The sequence below is a fragment of the Podarcis vaucheri genome (assembly GCF_965113315.1).
Source record: "Podarcis vaucheri genome assembly, chromosome: 11".
In the NCBI taxonomy this organism is placed as follows: domain Eukaryota; kingdom Metazoa; phylum Chordata; class Lepidosauria; order Squamata; family Lacertidae; genus Podarcis; species Podarcis vaucheri.
This window is the reverse complement of record NC_138749.1, coordinates 72,846-88,528: the sequence shown is the minus strand read 5'-3', so window position 1 is coordinate 88,528 and position 15,683 is coordinate 72,846. Positions and strand designations below refer to the sequence as shown.

At 51.4% G+C, this 15,683-nt stretch overlaps 1 protein-coding gene across 7 annotated transcripts; it reads left to right on the top strand.

Moving 5' to 3' along the window:
* Positions 1-2,741: 2,741 nt before the first annotated feature.
* ARHGEF39 (Rho guanine nucleotide exchange factor 39) lies at positions 2,742-15,553 on the top strand. 7 transcript variants are annotated; one of them, XM_082242145.1, is made up of 11 exons: positions 2,749-2,808; positions 4,736-4,827; positions 5,119-5,267; positions 6,861-6,955; positions 10,492-10,612; positions 10,896-11,014; positions 11,211-11,281; positions 11,446-11,574; positions 13,484-13,713; positions 14,167-14,255; positions 14,352-15,553. In XM_082242145.1, the coding sequence occupies exons 3-11, from the start codon at positions 5,130-5,132 to the stop codon at positions 14,383-14,385; spliced, it is 1,026 nt and encodes a 341-aa protein (XP_082098271.1). In that variant the 5' UTR covers positions 2,749-2,808; positions 4,736-4,827; positions 5,119-5,129; the 3' UTR covers positions 14,386-15,553. The 7 variants fall into 7 exon arrangements, with proteins under 7 accessions (XP_082098274.1, XP_082098271.1, XP_082098273.1 ...); XM_082242147.1 differs by lacking the exon at positions 2,749-2,808 and adding an exon at positions 2,879-3,151; XM_082242146.1 differs by lacking the exon at positions 2,749-2,808 and adding an exon at positions 3,243-3,547.
* Positions 15,554-15,683: the final 130 nt, after the last annotated feature.

The following is a 15,683-nucleotide window of genomic DNA, read 5'->3' as shown; positions in this document are numbered from 1 at the left end:
GTCAGAAGGAACCACATCAGAAAGCAAAGGTCTAGCCCTGGCTGGGTAGGGGAACGGAGCCCCCTCCTCATATTCCATGGCTTACTCGGGAGTCTTTGGTGAGGTACCCAGGAGCACATGTGATTGGCATAACCCATCCATCCACATGCTTGCCATTTTCACACTAACTGCAGAAGCATGGGTGTAGCGGGGTGGGGGTGGGTGGGAGCAGAGCCCTGGGCGCATGATTTTTACAGGATGGAAGCCAGACCCCCCCCCCAAGGATCACTCCCCTGCCCTGCCTGCTGCCGGGGGTCTCTGAGCACTGGAGCCCAGCTTGGCCTTGCCACCACATCCCCAGCCACTCTGCATGGGTGGCTAGGACCCCCGCTTGGCTCCAGTGCCCAGGGCTGAGCTGGTGCATGGGCTCCGTGAACCCTCCACACCTGTTTGCACATGCCTAGCAGCATGGGCAGCGAGGGCTGGCCTAGTGGCTTCTGTTGGCCTGGCGCTCCCTGGGTGCCAAATAAGGATACAATGCCCAGAAGGGTCGCACATTTTAGAAAACTACCATTCCACTGATCCCAGTGGTAAAAGATGCTTTTGAGCAAGGGAATTTAGTATTTTCTGAAATGGTTCAAATAAAATGACACAAAATGTCAAAGGCTGTCACATTGAAAATATTTTCATTAGGCTAATAGGCTATTTTGAAAAATTACTTAATTTTGTTCATCCTCAGCATTGCCATGCAGTTAAAAGCCTCTGAGGTCAGTTGATGGTTAAGAAAAGCTACTGATCAAAGGAAGAAAGCAGAGGAGGAAGAGACCCAACAGTTGCTGCTGCCTCTGACCCCACAGGGACAAATAGCAAAATGATCCTGAATGCCTGAAGTGACCTTAATGATTTCTTGTACACCACTTAAAGGTTTTGTTACAATTAAACAGCATATACATTTTGTAAAATAGATAAAAATAAATCAAAGGTTACTCCATATTTTATTGGATCCATGTGTCTGTATTATGCAATGCTTGTTTGTCACTCCCCCCCCTTAATGACATTTCGTTATCTGTTCAGTACCTGTACCTGCCATAGGTATATCTGGGTGAGGGCCAATAAACGGTGACTGAATCCTGACAAGGCAGAGGTGTTGTGGACTGGCGGCTCTCAGGCCCTGGAACTGGGTGCAAAGCGTGTCCTGGAAAGGGCTGCGCTCCCTTTGAAAGAGCAGGTGGGGAGCCTGGGGCTTCTCTTTGACCCACATTTATCATTGGAGGCCTGGGTGGCATCAGTGATACATGGCTCTCCAGCTGCAACCATCCCTGTGCAGACAGAAATTGGAATGCTAAATAAGTATATATTTATTTTTAATCATGCTTTTTTTTCCTTCAAAAAATGAATCTTATTTGGATGCAGCCTTGATCCTATGAAGAGGGAAGGGCTGGCCAATAAGGCAGGACGAAGATCAATACAAAGCAAAGGTGAGATGGGCTGGAAACCAGGAAGGAGGGCAGGAAAGCATTCTGCTCCTTGGGAAGGAATGTCCATCAAATTTGTGGGGGCCCAGCCCCCTCAAACATTTTATTGTGGGGCCCAAAGCCCTCACAGCCCATAGGAGTTGGCTCCTATGAGATGAACAAATATAGGATGGGGGACACCAGGCTTACTAGTAGTGAGAAGGATCAAGAAGTCTAGACCAGAAGCTGAAGAAGAGTCAGCAGTGTGATGCAGCAGCAAATAAAGTTAATGCTGTTCTAGGCTGCATCAACAGAAGTATAGTATTATGTTCAAGAGAAGTCATAGTACCACTCCATTCTGCTTTGCTCAGACCACATTCTGAGTCCTGTGTCCTGTTCTGGGAGCCACAATTTAAGGAGGATATTGACAAGCTGGAACATGTACAGAGGAGGGCAAGCAAGATGATCAAGGGTCTGAAAACCAAGCCTTATGAGGAGTGGTTGAGGGAGCTGGAGAAGAGGAGACTGAGGAGATATGATAGACATCTCCAAATATCTCAAGGGCAGTCACATGGAAGACGGAGCAAGCTTTCTTTCTTCTGCTCTGCAGTGTAGGACTGTGTATCTGAAGAAGTGTGCATGCACACGAAAGCTTATACCAAGAACTACTTAGTTGGTCTTTAAGGTACTACAGGAAGGAATTTTTTTTATTTGGAGTGTAGGACTTGTTCAGCTAGAGCCTGATGAAACATCAGGAAGAACTTTCTGACAGAAAGAGCTATCTCAGTCAACCTAGCAGTTCGAAAGCATGCCAGGTGCTGCTGCGGCAGTCAGGGTGTCCCGTTGGCCAGAAGCGGTTTAGTCCTGCTGGCCACATGACCCGGAAAGCTGCCTGTGGACAAACGCCATCGTCACAACTCCAGTCGCCTTTGCCTGGACTTAACTGTCCAGGGGTCCTTTACCTTTTACCTATTAGACAGTGGACCAGTCTCCCTCAGGAGGTGATGGACTCTCCTTCACTGGAGGTTTTTAAGCAGAGATGGCCATCTGAAAGAAATCCTTCAGCTGAGATTCCTGCATTGCAGGCTGTTAGACTAGGCGACCCTCGGGTCCCATCAAACTCTACAGTGCTATGATTCTATGAACACATTGATGATTAAAAAAGAAAGAAAGAAGAACAATTGCCGGGCAATTCTGTGGGGCCGGAGAAGGGGAGGCCTCTACGGGGTGCCGAGAGCCGCTCTCCCCTTCGGGCGACCCCCGAGTCCGCCCCCCGAGTCCAGCCCCGCCCGCCCGCCCGGCCGAGGAGGCGCCCGGAAGGGGCCGGACCAGCTGGCCGTTTGAACGCTTGGCGGGCGCCGCCGGACGGAGCAAGGTAGGGAGGGGAGCGGCGAGGCAGGCCGGCAGGCAGGGGGCTTCCTCGGACCCCCTTGGCTCCGCCGCTGCCTCGGGGGCTTCCCACCCCACGCCCCCCGCCACGCGCGGCGACTCTTCTGCCTTACAGGGAGCCGCCATGCGGACTCCGCTTACAGTCGGACTTGCTTCCGAGTAGACCTGAGTCGGCTGGACTCTCGGGGAGCCTCTGCTTTCGGGGTCCCCGGAAGGCGAAGCGGCCCCATTTCCGAAGGGCTGCGGGGGACCCCGGGGAAGCCTGCCCGGCCCGGGCAAGAGCGGGGTTCGCTCGCCTCTGCCCCCCACCTTCCTCCAAGGAGCTCGAGGTCCTGTCCTCGCCCTGCCCCCCTCCTCCCCATTTTAGCAGCGAGGTTCGTGGCTGGCTGGATTTGGAGCAAGGCCCTCCCGGCTCCTCCAGAGAAAGGCTTTCTGGGCTGCTTGGTGCCTTCTGACCTGGTGGGGGAAGCTGCTGCCGGGGCCTCGTGCAAGGCTGGTGCGCTTCCTCTGAACTCAAGGCAGGGACCCTCACAGCCCGGCATTTCTCCCAAGCCCATGTTCTTTCCCCTGTTATTCTGTATTATGCCATGTTCATTGGTAGCGCTTTGAATAATAATGGACTGTGATTCCATTGGCTGTGTGCTTGCGTCTGACCTGTGTGCCAAAGGGCTGCACACTGGCTTGTGTTGATTCTGGATAGTGCCTGGTGAAGAACCAAAGATCAGGTACCTGCACTGCTCAGGGGCCCCCTAAGAGTTCTGCTGAACTAAGCTAAATAATAATAATAATAATAATAATAATAATAATAATAATAATAATTTATTATTTATACCCCGCCCATCTGGCTGGGCCTCCCCAGCCACTCTGGGCGGCTTCCATAGATACCAGAAATACAGTAAAATATCACACGTTAAAAACTTCCCTGAACAGGGCTGCCTTAAGATGTCTTCTGAATGTCAGGTAGTTGTTTATCGCTTTGACATCTGCTGGAAGGGCGTTCCACAGGGAGGGCGCCACTACCGAGAAGGCCCTCTGCCTGGCTCCCTGTAGCTTGCTTCTCACAATGAGGGAACCACCAGAAGGCCCTCGGCACTGGACCTCAGCGTCCGGGCAGAATGATGGGGGTGGAGATGCTCCTTCAGGTATACTGGACCGAGGCCGTTTAGGGCTTTAAAGGTCAGCACCAACACTTTGAATTGTGCTCGGAAACATACTGGGAGCCAATGTAGGTCTTTCAAGACCGGTGTTATATGGTCCCGGCGGCCGCCCCCAGTCACCAGTCTAGCTGCCGCATTCTGGATTAATTGCAGTTTCCGAGTCACCTTCAAAGGTAGCCCCACGTAGAGTGCATTGCAGTAGTCCAAGCGGGAGATAACCAGAGCATGCACCACTCTGGCCAGACAGTCCACAGGCAGATAGGGTCTCAGCCTGCGTACCAGATGGAGCTGGTAAACAGCTGCCCTGGACACAGATTTGACCTGCGCCTCCATGGACAGCTGTGAGTCCAAAATGACTCCCAGGCTGCGCACCTGGTCCTTCAGGGGCACAGTTACCCCATTCAGGACCAGGGAATCCCCCACACCTGCCCGCAGGGGCTGCCAGGTGCCTCATGAGAAGCCTGCAAGCAAGGCAGCAACTGTGCCTCTGACCATGGAGGGGCAACACAGTCATCAAGGATAGTATCCACAGAAAGTCCAGCTCTCCTCCAGGAATTTGTCTAATCCTCTTTTGAATCTCTTAAAGTTGCTGGCCATCACTGCCTCCTGTGAGAGCCAGTTCCATAGTGTAACTATGTGCCATGTGACGAAGTTCTTTTTGTGTGTCCTGAGGCTTCCAGCAGTCTGCTTCAATGGACGGCTCCAAATTATAATACGGGAGCTTTGTCCCTGACTCCTACTCTCGACCTTGTGCAGGCTTAAGGTCAGGGAAGGAGGAAGAGCTGGGGAGCAAGCTGGAAGGCAGCAGGTGGTAGGGCTCTGACAGTACCAGGTGCTGAGAATAGCAGGTGAGGAGAGGACTGCTGTTGTGCTCATGTCCTGCTTGTGGCTTTTGCAGATTCTTATGTTCTCCATCCCTTGCATTATCTTTTAACTTCTATCATGCCCCACCCACTATAACTTACCTTTTCTCTAAACTAGAAAGTCCCTAATGTTGCAGCATTTCCTCTTAGGAGAGAGTTCATACACAGACATCGTCATCATATCTGAAGTTTTATTCCCAGTCCTTTTCCTAATGATCCTTAGTATGGGCTGGCTGGAGCAACTTTCTTTTCAAGGCTTCTCTTTTTCTCCCCAAGAAAAACACACAATGACCAGCACCGTTGGGAGCAGCTGCCACCCGGTGGAAGAGCAGAGAGCCCGGTGGGAGAGGAAGCGCTGTCGGACGGCTAAGGAACTGGTGGAAACAGAGCAGCAGTACCTGGAGCAGCTGGGCTTGGTAGCCACGGTGAGAAGCTGGGCTGCAGGGCCCTGGACCTTTCTCTGAGCTCAGATACTGTGCAGGACTAAGGGTGCCATTCTGCTCCCAGCTCTTTCTTGAAGGAGCAAGCTGACCCGGCTTCCTGGCTCACTTTTTTCAGTGATGTGCTGCTTTTTCTTTGTTGCTGTTGGCAGCCAAATGGTGCAGGGAGAGAGACCAGAGGAAGGAGGAGCAGAAAGGAGATGGCAGATTCTCACCACCCTCAAGCCCTGAGCACTGCAGCCTTCTCTTGGTGCTGGCAGGGCTCCTAAGAACATAAGCAGAGCACTGCAGCTGCAGCTGGATCAGGCCCAAGTGGGCCCACCTAGTCCAGCCCCTTCTCAACCAAATGGGAAATCCGTTAGCAGGATCAGAGTGCAACAGCCATGCTCTCCCAACTTTAGAGTCCCAGCAACTGATATTGTTCAGAGACAAACTGCCCACGACAGTGGAGGTGGAACGTAGCCACTGCAGTTAGTCACCATCAATGGGGCTGGGTGATATATATTATCCAAAACCAGTTTAATGTCCATATCATGATAATGGTTTCATAATTTTTGACTTGGCGATATATTGTGAACCATAATGCAAAAATCACAATGTGGGGAAAACTGTGAAGGCAGCCAATGCCTCTACAAAGCTCCATCTTTATTTCAGACATGGGGATATTGCTTTGTTTAGCTGGTGATATATCACAGTGTTGAAAACCAGATATCTCCCAACCCTACTGTTCACCTCTACAAAGCTCCATCTTTATTTCAGACATGGGGATATTGCTTTGTTTAGCTGGTGATATATCACAGTGTTGAAAACCAGATATCTCCCAACCCTACTGTTCACCTCTACATAGTTCCATCCTTATTTCAGACATTGTGATATAGCAGTATGAAGAAGGGTTTCCTTTTTTCTAGCTTTGAGTCTTCCAACACTCCGCTTCATTGGTTGGCCGTACAATAATGTATTGAAATGGTTTTGTGGGCCTTTGTTTCTAGCAGTTGGCTCTTCAAATTCTCTTTCTTTCGTATTTCCCCCCCTTGCATCCCTGATTGTCTGCTTGCATTTCTTTGGCCCAAGTTGACTTACTTTTTGTTGCCCTTGTTTGGACAGGCCTTCCATTTTCTGAAGGAGGCCTTTCTGCCCTCTACTGTGTTCTAACTGAACTGCTATTGCTGTGGCTTTGAACGACCCACAAGCATTCTGGGTAAATCTGGCCACCATCATTTTCTTGTTCAGCTTCCTTCTTACCAGACTCCTCGCTTTTGGTTAGTTATCTCTTTTGAAGTCCAATGTAAAGGTGGCATACTTTCTTGACAATTGCCCACTTAACGTTGGGCTGCACTCTGGCTGATGTCACTGGTTGGTTCAACAGCACATGTCACACCAAGCTATGGGCCCCACTTTAAGATGAAGTCCAGCATGGTCACCCCTCTGGTCAGTCACATCACCAACTGCTGTAGGATGCCGTCATTGTGTTCCCCCTTGATTGTGACCTGAACATGCATATATCCAGTCAAGGGTTAGGTTAGTTAGAAAAGTCTTTGTATCTGGGGAGGAGTAACTGCTTTGCATGTCTCTTGTTAGTACTTTGTGGCCATCCTGAAGGCCAAAGGGACCTTGAAGCCAGCGGATCAGGAGGCTATCTTCGGGTGCCTGGAGTCCATCTGCTCTGCCAGCCGGTAAGGGACCCACTGCGGGAGCCTTTGTCGATGGGTGGGGTAGCATGGGTCTGTTGGGTGGTGGCAGTGGGCTCTGAGAGTTTTCCTCTAACTTCCTGCTCTGTATCCTGTCTGGTTCTGTAGCCCACATTTTCCAAACCTCAGTACACTGAGACAACTCCTGACTAATATGGGTGGGGTAAATGGGAGCTGGGTTTAGGGGTTAGCTTTATGAAGGAGGCGATTGCACCCTCTTAAATTTTCAGATTACATTTCAATCAGACTAAACAGACACTTGGAAGTCCTCTTTGCAAGAACCACAATGCTGCCTCTCAACCTGATATGTGTGGACTAGAGTAGGCTCTCAAATGACAGACATGGATCTGTAAAGGAAATTGGGGGAGTCAGCTGTCTCCTCAGATATTTAGGACAACCGCTGCCCCTGGCTGGATTTTGGCCTTTGGGACAACATCTTAGCTAGGCCTGTGCGATGTACCAATACATAGTTCAAATCCGGTTTAAGCTCACATTGCAATATTTGACCCAGCAGTTCGCTGTGAACAGCCTTCAAAATTCCAGGGGGCAATATAATTGTGAAAAATTTGAGAAGTCAGCCTTGAGAAGTGAGCCAGTGTGGTGTAGTGGTTAAGAGCGGTAGTCACATAATCTGGGGAACCGGGTTTGATTCCCTGCTCCTCCACATGCAGCTGCTGGGTGACCTTGGGCCAGTCACACTTCTTTGAAGTCTCTCAGCCCCACTCACCTCACAGAGTGTTTGTTGTGGGGGAGGAAGGGAAAGGAGAATGTTAGCCGCTTTGAGACTCCTTAAAGGGAGTGAAAGGCGGGATATCAAATCCAAACTCTTCTTCTTCTTCTTCTCCTCAGCACCTCCCCTTAACTGCAGTGTTGGTACTTTAAGAAACAGCACTGCCTGCTTTCCTTCCTTCCTTCCTTCCTTCCTTCCTTCCTTCCTTCCTGCCTTCCTGCCTTCCTGCCTTCCTGCCTTCCTGCCTTCCTGCCTTCCTTCCAGCCGAGGCACCACAGTTGTGCTGGGAAGGACAGCTAAGCGCTGCCAGCCCAGCATCCTCAGCCTAGGTGATGTGATCCTGCATGTGGCTGGGAAGGATGGCAAAGAACTCTGCCAGCCCAGGGGGTGTGATCCTTCCTTCCTTCCTTCCTTCCTTCCTTCCTTCCTTCCTTCCTTCTTTCTCCTGGTCACTTCTTCTGCTCCCTCCCATCCTACCCAGCCCAGGCGCCTCGATTGTGCACATTGTTGGGAAGGACAACCTGGTGCTCTAAGAAAGAGCATGGAGATCATGCAGCAAAAAGCTTCCCTCCCGCCACAGCCCAGCCACCCCTCCTTATTTCAGACATCATGAGATACCAGTATATCAGATGGTTAGCTGCTGATATAGCCTGATGTTGAAAACCAGATATCGCCCAGCCCTAATTTTAGCACTGTGCAAAACTCACATGTGAACAATGTGCTGAAAATATTCCATATGAACAAACCCAGATCCTGAGATCATCCACTGAGTGTACCTCCTTGTGCGCCTCCTCCATGAGAGGTCCAGAAGGTGGCAACACAAAAACGGGTCTTTTCTGTAGTGGCTCCCCATTTGTGGAATGCTCTCCCCAGGGAGGTTCGGCTGGCACCTTCATTATACACCTTTAGGCGCCATATCTGGTTTTAAAATATGATGCTGTTAAGGTGCTACACTCAATATGCCAGCAAATTTGGAAAACTCAGCAGTGGCCAGAGGATTGGAGAAGATCAGTCTACATCCCAATCCCAAAGAAGGGCAGTGCCAAAGAATGCTCCAACTACCGCACAATTGCACTCATTTCACACGCTAGCAAGGTTATGCTTAAAATTCTACAAGGCAGGCTTAATCAGTATGTGGACCAAGAACTCCCAGAAGTGCAAGCTGGATTTCGAAGGGGCAGAGGAACCAGAGACCAAATTGCAAACATGTGCTGGATTATGGAGAAAGCTAGAGAGTTCCAGAGAGACATCTACTTCTGCTTCATTGACTATGCAAAAGCCTTTGACTGTGTCGACCACAGCAAACTATGGCAAGTTCTTAAAGAAATGGGACTGCCTGATCACCTCATCTGTCTCCTGAGAAATCTCTATGTGGGACAAGAAGCTACAGTTAGAACTGGATATGGAACAACTGATTGGTTCCAAATTGGGAAAGGAGTACGGCAAGGCTGTATATTGTCTCCCTGCTTATTTAACTTATATGCAGAATTCATCATGCGAAAGGCTGGGCTGGATGAATCCCAAGCCGGAATTAAGATCACCGGAAGAAAAATCAACAACCTCAGATATGCAGATGACACAACCTTGATGGCAGAAAGTGAGGAGGAATTAAAGAACCCTTTAATGAGGGTGAAAGAGGAGAGCGCAAAATATGGTCTGAAGCTCAACATCAAAAAAACGAAGATCATGGCCACTGGTCCCATCACCTCCTGGCAAATAGAAGGGGAAGAAATGGAGGCAGTGAGAGATTTTACTTTCTTGGGCTCCATGATCACTGCAGATGGTGACAGCAGTCACGAAATTAAAAGATGCCTGCTCCTTGGGAGAAAGGCGATGGCAAACCTAGACAGCATCTTAAAAAGCAGAGACATCACCTTACCAACTAAGGTCCATATAGTTAAAGCCATGGTTTTCCTAGTAGTGATGTATGGAAGTGAGAGCTGGACCATAAAGAAGGCTGATGGCCAAAGAATTGATGCTTTTGAATTCTGGTGCTGGAGGAGACTCTTGAGAGTCCCATGGACTGCAAGAAGATCAAACCTCTCCATTCTTAAGGAAATCAGCCCTGGGTGCTCACTGGAAGGACAGATCGTGAAGCTGAGGCTCCAATACTTTGGCCACCTCATGAGAAGAGAAGACTCCCTGGAAAAGACCCTGATGCTGGGAAAGATGGAGGGCACAAGGAGAAGGGGACGACAGAGGACGAGATGGTTGGACAGTGTTCTCGAAGCTACCAGCATGAGTTTGACCAAACTGCGGGAGGCAGTGGAAGACAGGAGTGCCTGGCGTGCTCTGGTCCATGGGGTCACGAAGAGTCGGGCACGACTAAACAACAACAAAAAGGTGCCAGGTGAAAATGTCCCTCTTCAACCAGGCCTTTGACTGATTGCTCTTTTAAATGTGGAAACAGGGATTGTTGGTTTGGTTTTGCTCATATTTTTATTATGTATTTGTTTTTTTATGTTGTGAATTGCCCTGACACCTCCAGCTGAATAGTATTCCTTTGGGCAGGAGGAAGCTTTGTCCTGTGTTGAGATATCAAACCCGACCCCCCCTTGGTGCAGAAAAGAGCCTACCTCTGAATCCCTGTGAGCTCCCCTCCCTCCAAGGCAGGATATGCCACTAACCACAAGTGTCGTGGATAGTCCCGCACCCACCTCTCATATAGCCCCTCATATAGCTGGGGAGGGGGGAGCAAGGGGGAGCGCCAGTGTGAGGCAATACTGGTAAAGCGGCATTGCCCCCCCCCAAACTTCTTGATTCAAGGAGCCCTCTCCCGCTTTGCACCCAGGACTCTGCTTTTCCATCTGGAGGGAGGCCGCTTGGGGCTTGGCCTGGAGGGTTTCTGCCACCAGCTGGTTCTCTACGTCTGCTATGCTGAAAACCTGGGAAAGGCCCAGAGCACCTTGGAGGTACCTGTTTCCTTTTTCTGTCCCTGTCACACCCTTTGAGCAGGAATCTTGCAGGGAGCTGCTCTGGGCACACAGCCCCCCCCCCCCAGGCCTGGAGCCTTTTCCTGCCCTTTGCTGATCAAGCCGTTTCAGTGATGTCTTAGCTGTGATTCCTGCCTTGCAGGGGGCGGGGCTAGATGCCTCTTGGAGCCCCTCCCATCTCTACAATTCTGTGATGACCTGGGGTGGGGAGTGGGTGGCAGGTCAGCTAGTGACTCCTGCTTCTCCTCTCTTGCTCTTCCAGAGGCAGGTGCGGAAGAACAAACCCTTTTCCCGCTTCAAGAAGCTCCAGGAGTCCCGGCCAGAGTTTGGGGGCCTTGGCCTGGAACAGCTGCTCCCGCTGCCCCTCCAGAGGCTCTCTCGGTAGGTGGCCGCCTCTGCAGGAGGATGCTGTGCTCATCGCATCTGGGAGGGGCTGCTCAGCTGGCCCCACTGGGGCTCCACAGCCTGGCTGCACCCCCTCAGCCCCAGGGAGGAGGCTGCTGGAGGGCTGAGCCGGAAGGCGTGCACCTGCCCCTCCTTCCCCACCCCATCTGACAGTGCCCCCTCTCTTTGGCAGGTACAGGCACTTGCTGAAGGATTTGGTAGGAAATACCCACCCAGAAAGCTCTGACTTTAAGCAGCTGACAGGTAGGATATTAACTTTTCTGTGAGCAGCCTGGGGGACTTGCTGGAGGACGGGGGGAGGGGAATCAAGTAAATAATATTAACTCCCTTGAGCCACAGAGGCTCCAACCTACTTCCCCTGGGGGTGGGTGGGTGCCTTGTCTCAGGTGATCTTGTGGTCCTTGCAGGAGTTCTGAAGTCTGTCTCTGAGGCATATCACCGAGTCCAGGAAATATCTCGTTGCCGTGACAATGCCAACCAGATGCGCCGGGTTCAGAAGCTGCTTAAGGGACAGAAGACCCGGATTCTGGCTCCAGGTGGGTCCTCTGTTTTGGTAACAGGAGACAAAGAGGCAGGGCAGGCAGCAAAGAAGCCACCCTTCAGCTGGGTAAACCACCTATCTTTGCTCCTCAAACGTGGCCCTGCAGGACGCTTTGGGTTCATGCTTGTGTTGCTCTGGGATGCAGCTGACGGGCGGCTCCTGGGGCTGGACATTTCTGGCAACTGGAGCAGAGATCATTTGCTAGAGCCAGAGTGGTCTCTGGGGATTCCACCCCAAAGACTCCCACCTCCCATTTCTCGTCCTTGCTCAGCCCCCATTTCCTCTGCCTGGACTCCATCATTCCACCTCCTCCTCCTGCACTGATTAAGGCAATTCTCCCAATGCTTTGCTGCTTAGTTTAAAAGGATAATCATAGAATAGAATCATAGAGTTGGAAGAGACCACAAGGGCCATCGAGTCCAACCCCCTGCCAAGCAGGAAACACCATCAGAGCACTCCTGACATATGGTTGTCAAGCCTCTGCTTAAAGACCTCCAAAGGAGGAGACTCCACCACACTCCTTGGCAGCAAATTCCACTGTCAAACAGCTCTTACTGTCAGGAAGTTCTTCCTAATGTTTAGGTGGAATCTTCTTTCTTGTAGTTTGGATCCATTGCTCCGTGATAATTCAGTGGGGAGAGCAGTGGCCTCACCTGAAATGGAATGGCCTTTGAGCTAGGCAAGAGCAACAGCGTCAAGGATGCTGCTCAGCTCCTCACAAGACAAGCAGCCATGGAGCAGCCCTTAGCAACAGAGTCCCACCATCAGCACAAGGAGGGGGGCAGTGCATTGGGCATAAAGCGCAGGTTGCATTGGGTGGACCACAGGGCGTCATGGGGGGCGCTGAAGGGCAGCATTGGAGCTGCAGGGTGGCGCAGGAGTTGGTTCCTGGTACTGGCGCTGCAAGGCAGCACAGCCAATGTCCAGTTGCTATGCCGCTGAGGACAGAGGAGCTCCCCGTGGATTTGCAGGTTTGGGATGCTCCTCAATCCAGCATTGCTTGGGAAGCTTCAGGCAGCTGTGACTCCTGCATTTCAGGGGCTGGACTAGATGACCCCCTGGTCGCCTTCCAACTCTACAGTCCTAGGATTCAATGTTAGGGATGCTGGCAAATCACATGCCAGCCTCAGAACGCAAGATTCTTTTGGGCGTTTATTAGTTGTGACTTACAAACCTTCACTTTGGTTCTCTTATCATGAAAGGGCTTTCCAGGCTGGCAGTGAGGCATCTGCGGCAACATCCTGCATGCACAGGGCTGCTCTGCACCCTTGTTGCTCCCACCTCCAGGCTTTATCCACCCCAGTGCATAGGGGTGGGTGGGCTTGCCCCTTTCCCTTGTCCTTCCTCTCCCTGTTCTCTGTGGCTAAGGACCTCCTAGTCAGTTTTGTCACAGATGAAAAGCTGGAGGGAAACCCAAGAGACAGGGAAAGATACTCAGGCGAAGGGTCACCAGGTCTCTGCAAGGGAGTCGGGAGTGAGAAGCCCTTATGCCGCCCTGGAAGGGCTGGTGTGCAAGTCAACCTGTGCTCTGGCTATTGCTGGTTTTGCCTTTGTGTTCCACCTTTTCTCCAAGGAATACAAGGCGACATACGTGGTTCTCCCTGTCCCCCTTTTATCCTCACAACCACCCTGTGAAGTAGGGGAGCCTGGTAATCTCAGCAGATTCCTCCGGTGTGACAGTAGCAAACCTCCTCCATGCTGGGAAGAAAGAGGGCAGCGTCTCATCAAGACAGAGCCATGCATTGATGGCTGAAAAGGCCATGAGAGCAGCTTACAGGCCCAACAGGGTCCCGGCCTGTCAGGGAGCCTTTTGTCTGATGGGTCTCAGTGGGTCTGGGGAGGTTGCCTGACTCCAGCAGTCCCAACACCCCAATTGGCCTCTGCGGCCTCACATTTTGTCACAGGGCGCTGGTTTCTCCGGGAAGGCTGGCTATCGGTGGTGCCCCCCAAGGGGGAGGAGCTGCAGCGCCGGATGTTCTTCCTCTTCTCCGACATCTTGCTGGTGACCAAGCCCTGCCACCCACTCCACCCCTGGAACGCACACAAGTTTGCCTGCCAGGCCGTCCTCCCTCTCAGGCAAGGCACGGTGCAGAAAGTCTTCGGTCACACGCAGAGCCAAGGGGGGCTGCTCAGTGTAAGTTCTTCCCAAACCCAGCAAATTCTGCCTTGGTGTAGGAAGCCCTTGTCCCGACCACCTCACCTGGGGGGTCCACATCTGGCCTGCTGGGTAAATCCTGTGGCAGCAGCATCAGGGCAGGTGCAAGGGGCAGAGAGGCAACAAGCTGGCTGAAGCAAGTCTGCTGTAACAACAAAGGGGAGCTGCTGGGGTGTGTGTTTGCGTGCGCACACAGGAACAAACCCCCAAAGGTCCAAGAAATGGGTGGGGATGGGGGGCTGCTGCTCTGCCACAAAGGGCCAGGCAGTGCTTTTCTGGGCTTCTGGCAGGCCTCCAAGTACCCCCCCCCCCGTCATGGGCTGCCTTGAGAAGGAAGTCCTGGACCACCTTTACCTGGGCCATTTCTGTGGCCCAACCTCCTGCCTTAGCCCAAGAGCCTGCCATCTCCCAGCAATGCTTCCCTTCTTCCAGGTCTCCTTCCCCCACAGGACGTTGCTGCTGATGTCGTGTAATCAGGAGGACTTTCATGAATGGCACCAGACCCTGTTGACTGCTGTCAGGTAGGCTACACCCTGCCCCTCTGCTGGCTGTGGAGACATTGCTAGGCTTGTGTTTTTTGAGATCCAGAACTCACCTCCTTCCCTTTCCACCTACAGGCAGCTGCAGATGGACTCCCCTCCTGCTGAATAGAGGACCTGCACAGGGCCCCCTCCTGCTGGGGCCAGACAAGCCAGGACCAGGCCAGTGGGTGCCAACGGCTGTGCGGGCTACATAGAAACCACTGGTTACCAAAGCCACCATTGCCCTTCTTTGGAAGCCGCAGCCCGAGGCCCAATCTGACCTAGCACTGGCCCATCCTTGCTTTTGCTTCCCCTGGACTCTACCTGGAGACCCGCAAGATGTCCAGAATTGGCCTGTTCATTGGAGCTGCTACCTGCAAGGCCACTCTGCCTATTCAGGCTGCAGAGGCAGCCGAGCCTTAAGCATAGTCAGGCGAAGGAGCAATATGTCCATCTGGCTGGAGCTGCATCCGCAGTCTCACTCCAAGATGGCTGGGAACAAAAGGTGCAAGTTTCCCTTGGCTTGAACAAGCTTTGACCTTTTAAAATCTGCATTTTACCTTCATGACTGTATAAAAAATGGCAATCCTTTTAGAATTCTTAACACTAGACTGCTTCTGGGGCCAAAAGCCCCGTGGGTCCGTTTGGCATGATGAAGATGGTGAAGGCATGATGCCTCTGAGTGGTGTATCCTGTGCAGCTGCTGCTCCCTGTTTATTCTCTACTACTAAGAAACAAAATCCCTTGAAGAATCTGATGTACACTGTGGTCTCCGCAAAGTGATTAAAGTCTGTGATGTCAGCAAGCACAGTGATGTCTTAAGCCAGGAGTGAGGAGCCTGCGTCCCTCAGCCAGGCAGAAAAGGGGAGACCCCAAGAGAAAAAGGTTCTTCACGCTGGCCTTAAGCAACTTTAGTAAGTTCCTGTTCTTAAGGATGCCCTCCGCTTCTCTGCCAAGGGATAGCTGTGTGGGCCTGGGATTGGGCACAATGCAGCCCAAGGTTTCTTAGGAGATGGGAAGCTGCCCCTCCTCTCTCTGCTTGCCCTCTGTGTGACCACCCAAGTAAAATGCATCTCCATAATGCAACAGCTTCCGCAAAGAATTGGCTTGTCAAGTTTAACTGAAGTATGTTCTACTCACTCCTGACACTTATAATTGCAATTATAACCATTTTTACATTGCCATCACAAAATATATTTTGAGATTATGGTTTTTGTGTTACCAGTGTTCAAGTTTTGTGTAGCTTTAATATACTTTCTTTGAGATTTTGGTGTATTAAAACCTATCTTTTTAACTCAGCTGGAAATGTAGCAATGTGAGTTGTTTAAAATGTCACAGAATCATATAACTGTAGATTTGGAAGGGACCCCAAAAGTCATCTAGTCCAACCCCCTGCAATGTAGGAATCAGAGTTACCGAGTCCCTGGC